The sequence below is a fragment of the Sinocyclocheilus grahami genome, unplaced genomic scaffold, assembly GCF_001515645.1.
Source record: "Sinocyclocheilus grahami isolate Dianchi unplaced genomic scaffold, SAMN03320097.WGS_v1.1 scaffold364.1, whole genome shotgun sequence".
Taxonomy (NCBI): domain Eukaryota; kingdom Metazoa; phylum Chordata; class Actinopteri; order Cypriniformes; family Cyprinidae; genus Sinocyclocheilus; species Sinocyclocheilus grahami.
The window spans coordinates 747,416-755,751 of NW_015505543.1; the positions used below are offsets into that span (position 1 = coordinate 747,416).

The window sequence follows — 8,336 nt, forward strand, 5'->3', positions numbered from 1 at the left end:
CTCCGTCAGTTGTGGCACCTCCGTCAGATGTGTCAACTCCGTCAGTCGTGTCACCTCCGTCAGTTGTGGCACCTCCGTCAGATGTGTCAACTCCGTCAGTCGTGTCACCTCCGTCAGTTGTGGCACCTCCGTCAGATGTGTCAACTCCGTCAGTCGTGTCACCTCCGTCAGTTGTGGCACCTCCGTCAGATGTGTTAACTCCGTCAGTTGAATATTTTGATAATGTTTCATTATGATATTTTATATTTGTTGTGGAATTGTCGGTCACATGTGAAAGTGTAATGTGTCTGCTAACACCAGAATGTGTTTTGAAATGTTAAAAACATCTTGAATGCTGTTAAAGATAAAGCTGAAATTATATTACACAGTCCAAGCTAAAAAAGCACATTTTGTTAAAAAAGAGAAAAGTTGGGAGGTTGTGTCAAAGCATAGCTCAGTAGCTTAGTACATATAAGATACATAAATGTAGTTTCATTTGTCTGAGTACAGGGTTTTATTTCTACAATTTTGCACCCTGTTTTGTCCCACTTCTCAAGAATTTTGTTTTCAATATCCATGAATTTTGATAAGAAAGCTTTACATGGGTAGATTTTGTGGAGTATTTTAAAGTGTACCTCTTTAACTTTATTCAACATGTACAATTGATATGCATTTAACCATGCCTCTTTCCAATGAATATCAGAAATCTGCGCATTCCAAAAAAATGTCCCTCTTGGAGAGATTATTTATCATCAATATATATATATTTATTTTTATTATGCAATAGAAGAACAACAAATACAAAGACAAGTAAGAACAAAGACAATAAGGGTTACAAACAATACTCCAAAGCATACTATGTTAGCTTATAAGATTTACACCATGAAAGAGTCTTACATTTTATTTATCATCAATATACGCAGGATCGGATTCAAGCCTGTGACGCCTCCAGATTTAGATGATTGACGGGTGTGTGGGCCAATGAAAACGCACGCAGAGTGGGACGGACCGGACGCAAACTGCTCTGGGTTCGGTTGTGGATTATTTACATCCGTTACCAGGCAGCGAAGCGCCGCATGACGGTAACACTCTACCAAAATACAGCTTGAAAAGCTGCTCCTTCAGCGGATTAATGTTGCTTGCACTGTTCAAATCTAGAAAGCCTTTGTTTTCAGTTTTGTTCATTTGTTTTGTTTATGTCCTGCCTCGAAAGACTAACGGTCTGCTGTTATTAAGAGATTTAAGTTACCTGGAAGCCCGTGTAACGTTAACATCAGGTGTGTGTTTATAACCCATGTCTGCTGTAGACGAGACGGTCTGTAACTTCACTCATTCACTCATTCATTACAGTTCATCCAGAAGCTCCCCCGAAGGCCTGAATGTGGGAAGATCTCTCCTATAAGTAATTGTAGTCATGGCCACCAAGATGTCGTCGCCCAGGTAACTTCGTCTTTCTGTTCTCAAGAGTAAACACGTGCAGTGTGACTGCTTTAAGACTTGTGAATCTCCTCTCCTGTTATCTGCAGTGATGTACGAGAGAAGATAAGGCAGAAGAGGAGAGAACTGCAGGAGGCTTTAGGAAGAGGCAGAGATGACAAACAGGTGTACACACTATACATGATGCACTATAGGAGAGTGTACTCAAAAAGTATTGCTCTATTTGTTGTTTATCGCCTGTTATTTAGGGGCTGCACTTTTGGACAGTACGCACATACTGTAATGTTTGGCGTATGTCACATCTGAAGTTGCTAGACATGTTTGTTATATTAGCAGTTTGTTATACAAGACACACTGTAGCGATATGAAGCTAGAGTATGCTCCTTCACTGAACGCATGCATGAAGCCGTGAATGTAAGGTCTGTGCCGATCTGCTGTAGGCTTTGGTTCCGTCAGACTGGGATCTGTCTAAGGAGAATGAACACACTGCGGTGGAGGTTGGTTCTGTTCTCACCCTTGCATTTTCCTGTTGTGCACTAATGTATTTCTGCTAGACTTTCCTTCTATAGTGCTTCTGTCCTAATTCTTAGTTAAAGGAATAGATCATCCAAATATAAACATTGGGTCATCACTCATCCTTGTGTCATCCTGACATTATCTATCTATCTATCTATCTATCCATTCATTTATTCACAAAATGAGATATTAAGAAGAATGTCTATGCTGATCTTAATAGGCTGAGTAACAAAATTTCAACTATTCTTTCAATGCTTTTCTATTGGATTTCAGAACTCTCTTGAACATTCTGTGTCATTCTTCTTGTATCCAAGCACTGAATTTCCTTTAGAACTGCTTCTGACCAGCGAGACAAATACTGCATGTTATTTTATCTAACTGGACTGGCATGATTAACAGCAACTCATGCAAACTCAAAGAAAAACAAAAACAGTAGACAAATATATATATACACAGTGGTGTGAAAAGGTTTTTGCCCCCTTCCTGTTTTTTAAAAATGTTTGCATATTTGTCACACTTAAAAGATTCAGATCATCAAACAAATTTTAATATTACACAAAGATAATGCAAGTAAATACAAAATGCAGTTTTTAAATGATTATTTATTTTATTAAGGGAAAAAAGCTGTCCAAACCTGCCTGGCCCTACATGAAAAAGTAATTGCCCCCTAAATCTAATAACTGGTTGTACCACGCTTTGCAGCAACAACTGCAATCAAGTGTAAAGGGGGCAAAAACCTTTTCACAGCACTATATATATATATATATATATATATATATATATCATAATATGTTATATTAGGAGCTTCCAGGTGGAGAAGAGGACCCTGGTGAGACACTCAGACGTTCAGTGATGGCGAAGAGAATGAAAAAGAAGAAGAAGGTCAGGACTGTGATAACTTTATAGATAGACAGTATATGATTGCCACTGTGCAGAACTGATTTTTAATCATTTGTTTCTGCTTTTTGATAAAATAATGATGACTACAACAATAAAAACATTATTTTAGGACTTATTTTTTGGACTTATTATCATTATTTTGTGACTTATGACATTATGATGATGATGATGATGATTGTTGTTGTTGTTTAACAATTAATGGCTATAAAAAGTTAAGCAATAATGCAAATAATATATTGTCAGTAATCAGTTTTATTCAGTAATTAATCTGTGCTTTAGAGTAAGAATAAAAACATGATATTAATTGTTATTGATAATTGATAATTGATAATTATTGTTATTTTATTATTTTGCCAATGCTATTATTATTATTTATTTGAAAAAAATAAAAAAAATAAAAGAATGGCTATGAAAGATACTGTAATAATAATGCAAATAATACAACATTAAATAATTGTTATTTTATTATTTTGCCAATGCTATTATTATTATTTATTTGAAAAAAATAAAAAAAATAAAAGAATGGCGATGAAAGATACTGTAATAATAATGCAAATAATACAACATTAAATAGGGAAGTTACTTTCGCATCATTTTGCGGTAGACCCAATAAACAACCATTAAGTAGATAAGTACAAAAGTGTGAATATTGCTACAAAATATCAGTCCACTTCGAGGTTGTTAATGAATCACCTCAGACCTCATGGCAGTTTTCTTCCATTGCACTTGGGTTTGTTTTGTCTGTAATGTCTGCATATGGTCTCCATGTTCTAGCTGCTTAAGGAGATGGCGGTAGAGTCTCCTCCAGATGAGGAGGAGGTGACAGCAGTGCAGGAGATGAGAGAGGAGCAGGACAGAGGAGACGATGTAGAAAGCCCACCAGAGTGCTCACCGAGAGGTTAGGACATTCTGCAGTTTATAGACGTTACCGCAAAGCCTTGACATGACAGTCTGTATACTGTGTGACTGTAGAAATTTAGCTGAGTACAACACACTCATCCTCACAATCTCTCTAGATCTTCCTCCTCGTCCTGTGATAAGGCCAGGATCCAGCCAATCAGAGACCACCATGAGACTACGCATGACTGAGAAGCTGAGAGCAGCAAAGGTAAAGGTCGTCTGGGGCCAGTGAGAGAAAAACAGAACATGTATTTCATAATATATTTCAGAATACTAAATGATTCCTAATTCATTCATCATTGTGTCGTCCCTTCAGTCTAAAGCCGCTAGTCTTCTAGAGCAGGACAGCATCATTGAGCCTGCCAGCCGTCTACAGAGTCTACGAGACAGAGACACCCTCACTAGATTCGACAGAGACGTAAGCACCGATGAATACTGATCTCAGTAGTACAGTAGTTGCCCTGTGACCATAAACTAAATATTGTAGTATGCACTACAGTTCAAAGGTTTGGGGTCAGTAAGTTATTTTTTTTTTAAGAAATTAATACTTTTGTTCAGTAAGGACACATTACATTGATCAAAAGTGACAGTAAAGACATCTGTAATGTTACAAAAGATTTCTATTTTAAGCAAATGCTGTTCTTTTGAGCTGAACTGAATTTATCAAAGTATCCTGAAAAACTATCACAGTTTCCAAATAAAAATATGAAGCAGCACAATTGTTTTCAACACTGATAATAATAAGAAATGTTTCTTGAGCAGCAAATCAGCATATTACAAATGATTTCCGAAGGATCATGTGACACTGAAGACTGGAGTAATAATGTTGAAAATTCAGCTTTACATCACAGGAATAAATTTGATTTATGTATATAGTTAAAAGACAGCTTTTTTGAATTATCATAATATTTCACAATTTTACTGTTTTCATTGTATTTTTGATCAAATAAATTCAGCCTTGGTGACTTGGTGATTTTTTTCAAAAATATTAAAAGATCTTGACTTTTAAAAACTTTTGAACAGTAGTAAACACAGCTAATTTTATATGCATATTTTATAATTAAGATAAAACGCACCACCTTCGGTTTAGAACTGAAAGAAGTCTGATCATGTGGTTTCCTTCTTCAGGTGGGTCCAGATCTACAGGCCGATGAAGACTCATCCTTTGCTGCCAGACTGAAGTTTCGTGATGCATCTAGACGTGCAGCCAAAGACAAAAGGGTAAGAATCTGCTGTTTCTCCTGCGAGGGTGAGAAGCACCAACAAAAAGTCATGAAATGGTTATATATTATAAAATGGTACATTCAGAATATTTGCGATCTACACTGGATCTTTGTGTTCTGTATAAATTATATTTTCAACATTAGGTGAAGTATAAATGAACAGAACTGACAGAATTAATAGAGAAATCATCTAGAAATGCTCAAATCCTGATGAATGTTTGGTTTCGGAGTAGGCTGAGGCTGATTTGCCGACCGCTGAAGAGTCGTACAACTTCTTCACCTTCAACTTTGACCCAGAGCCTCAACAGCAGCGGCGCTGTAAGAAAAGACATTCCAGGAGAAGAGAAGGAGAGGAGGAAGGAGAGGGGGAATTAGGGGAGGACGGTGAAGAGAAGGAGGAAGAAGAAGGGGAGGACGAGGGTGAATTGGAGGGGGAGCATGAAGGAGAAGAAGGGTCTGAAACCAGGGTGACTTGAGTTTATATTTTCTCAGGTTTTTAGGTTAAAAAGTATTTTCTTTTTTTTTTTTTTTTTGGTAGCACTTTACAGTTTTTAATATTAGTTAACTGCATTTGACATGAACTAACACTGAAAATAAATAAATAAAACCTTAAAGGGATAGTTCACCCAAGAATGAAAATGTGATGTTTATCTGCTTACCCCCAGGGCAACCAAGATGTAGGTGACTTTGTTTCTTCAGTAGAACACATATGATGATTTTTAAGTCCAACCGTTGCAGTCTATCAGTCGTATAATGCATGGCAATGGTAACAAAATCTATGAGAGTAAAAAAAACATGCACAGACAAATCCAAATTAAACCCTGCGGCTCGTGACGACACATTGATGTCCTAAGACACGAAACGATCGGTTTGTGCGAGAAACCGAACAGTATTTATATCATCTCTAATACACCACTATGTCCAACTGTCTTTGGGCACGCGCACGGCATCCGGTGCGTGAGGTGTGTACGCGCTCTGGCGTAGTTTACGTTAATGGGTGTGTTGATATCCAGCCGAAGAGGAATCAACCATAACTTCAGGCGAACAGGCTCAGAAGTTGTGAATACGTGGAAAGTCACCACTCCCGAATGAGTTCGCGCGAGAGAACGTAATCTTTTAGGTCTACAGAGTCTACGAGACAGAGACACCCTCACTAGATTCGACAGAGACGTAAGCACCGATGAATACTGATCTCAGTAGTACAGTAGTTGCCCTGTGACCATAAACTAAATATTGTAGTATGCACTACAGTTCAAAGGTTTGGGGTCAGTAAGTTATTTTTTTTTAAAGAAATTAATACTTTTGTTCAGTAAGGACACATTACATTGATCAAAAGTGACAGTAAAGACATCTGTAATGTTACAAAAGATTTCTATTTTAAGCAAATGCTGTTCTTTTGAGCTGAACTGAATTTATCAAAGTATCCTGAAAAACTATCACAGTTTCCAAATAAAAATATGAAGCAGCACAATTGTTTTCAACACTGATAATAATAAGAAATGTTTCTTGAGCAGCAAATCAGCATATTACAAATGATTTCCGAAGGATCATGTGACACTGAAGACTGGAGTAATAATGTTGAAAATTCAGCTTTACATCACAGGAATAAATTTGATTTATGTATATAGTTAAAAGACAGCTTTTTTGAATTATCATAATATTTCACAATTTTACTGTTTTCATTGTATTTTTGATCAAATAAATTCAGCCTTGGTGACTTGGTGATTTTTTTCAAAAATATTATTGAAAATTCAGCTTTACATCACAGGAATAAATTTGATTTATGTATATAGTTAAAAGACAGCTTTTTTGAATTATCATAATATTTCACAATTTTACTGTTTTCATTGTATTTTTGATCAAATAAATTCAGCCTTGGTGACTTGGTGATTTTTTTCAAAAATATTAAAAGATCTTGACTTTTAAAAACTTTTGAACAGTAGTAAACACAGCTAATTTTATATGCATATTTTATAATTAAGATAAAACGCACCACCTTCGGTTTAGAACTGAAAGAAGTCTGATCATGTGGTTTCCTTCTTCAGATGGGTCCAGATCTACAGGCCGATGAAGACTCATCCTTTGCTGCCAGACTGAAGTTTCGTGATGCATCTAGACGTGCAGCCAAAGACAAAAGGGTAAGAATCTGCTGTTTCTCCTGCGAGGGTGAGAAGCACCAACAAAAAGTCATGAAATGGTTATATATTATAAAATGGTACATTCAGAATATTTGCGATCTACACTGGATCTTTGTGTTCTGTATAAATTATATTTTCAACATTAGGTGAAGTATAAATGAACAGAACTGACAGAATTAATAGAGAAATCATCTAGAAATGCTCAAATCCTGATGAATGTTTGGTTTCGGAGTAGGCTGAGGCTGATTTGCCGACCGCTGAAGAGTCGTACAACTTCTTCACCTTCAACTTTGACCCAGAGCCTCAACAGCAGCGGCGCTGTAAGAAAAGACATTCCAGGAGAAGAGAAGGAGAGGAGGAAGGAGAGGGGGAATTAGGGGAGGACGGTGAAGAGAAGGAGGAAGAAGAAGGGGAGGACGAGGGTGAATTGGAGGGGGAGCATGAAGGAGAAGAAGGGTCTGAAACCAGGGTGACTTGAGTTTATATTTTCTCAGGTTTTTAGGTTAAAAAGTATATATATATATATATATTTTTTTGGTAGCACTTTACAGTTTTTAATATTAGTTAACTGCATTTGACATGAACTAACACTGAAAATAAATAAATAAAACCTTAAAGGGATAGTTCACCCAAGAATGAAAATGTGATGTTTATCTGCTTACCCCCAGGGCAACCAAGATGTAGGTGACTTTGTTTCTTCAGTAGAACACATATGATGATTTTTAAGTCCAACCGTTGCAGTCTATCAGTCGTATAATGCATGGCAATGGTAACAAAATCTATGAGAGTAAAAAAAACATGCACAGACAAATCCAAATTAAACCCTGCGGCTCGTGACGACACATTGATGTCCTAAGACACGAAACGATCGGTTTGTGCGAGAAACCGAACAGTATTTATATCACCACTAATACACCACTATGTCCAACTGTCTTTGTGTGCGCGCACGGCATCCGGTGCGTGAGGTGTGTACGCGCTCTGGCGTAGTTTACGTTAATGGGTGTGTTGATATCCAGCCGAAGAGCAATCAACCATAACTTCAGGCAAGCAGGCTCAGAAGTTGGGAATATGTGGAAAGTCACCACTCCCAAATGAGTTCACGCGAGAGAACGTAATCTTTTAGTTTTAAGTCGGTTTGAACAATCCGGATAAGCGCAAGTAAGTACCATTTTGATTAGCCGTCGTACCTACAATGACTGTGCACTGTGTAAACAATGAGTGACGTATACGCACGAGAGATCAC

At 37.1% G+C, this 8,336-nt stretch overlaps 1 protein-coding gene across 1 annotated transcript in view; it reads left to right on the top strand.

Moving 5' to 3' along the window:
• The first annotated feature begins 1,034 nt into the window (after positions 1-1,034).
• cc2d2a (coiled-coil and C2 domain containing 2A) overlaps positions 1,035-8,336 on the top strand; it is a 39,232-nt gene continuing 31,930 nt past the window's right edge. Inside the window, exons 1-10 of the mRNA XM_016230165.1 lie at positions 1,035-1,256; positions 1,330-1,419; positions 1,506-1,581; positions 1,857-1,913; positions 2,734-2,814; positions 3,607-3,730; positions 3,849-3,940; positions 4,049-4,150; positions 7,001-7,093; positions 7,329-7,562. Of these exons, the coding sequence (XP_016085651.1) occupies positions 1,394-1,419; positions 1,506-1,581; positions 1,857-1,913; positions 2,734-2,814; positions 3,607-3,730; positions 3,849-3,940; positions 4,049-4,150; positions 7,001-7,093; positions 7,329-7,562 (885 nt within the window). The 5' untranslated portion in view covers positions 1,035-1,256; positions 1,330-1,393. The remainder of the gene's footprint in view (positions 1,257-1,329; positions 1,420-1,505; positions 1,582-1,856; positions 1,914-2,733; positions 2,815-3,606; positions 3,731-3,848; positions 3,941-4,048; positions 4,151-7,000; positions 7,094-7,328; positions 7,563-8,336) is intronic.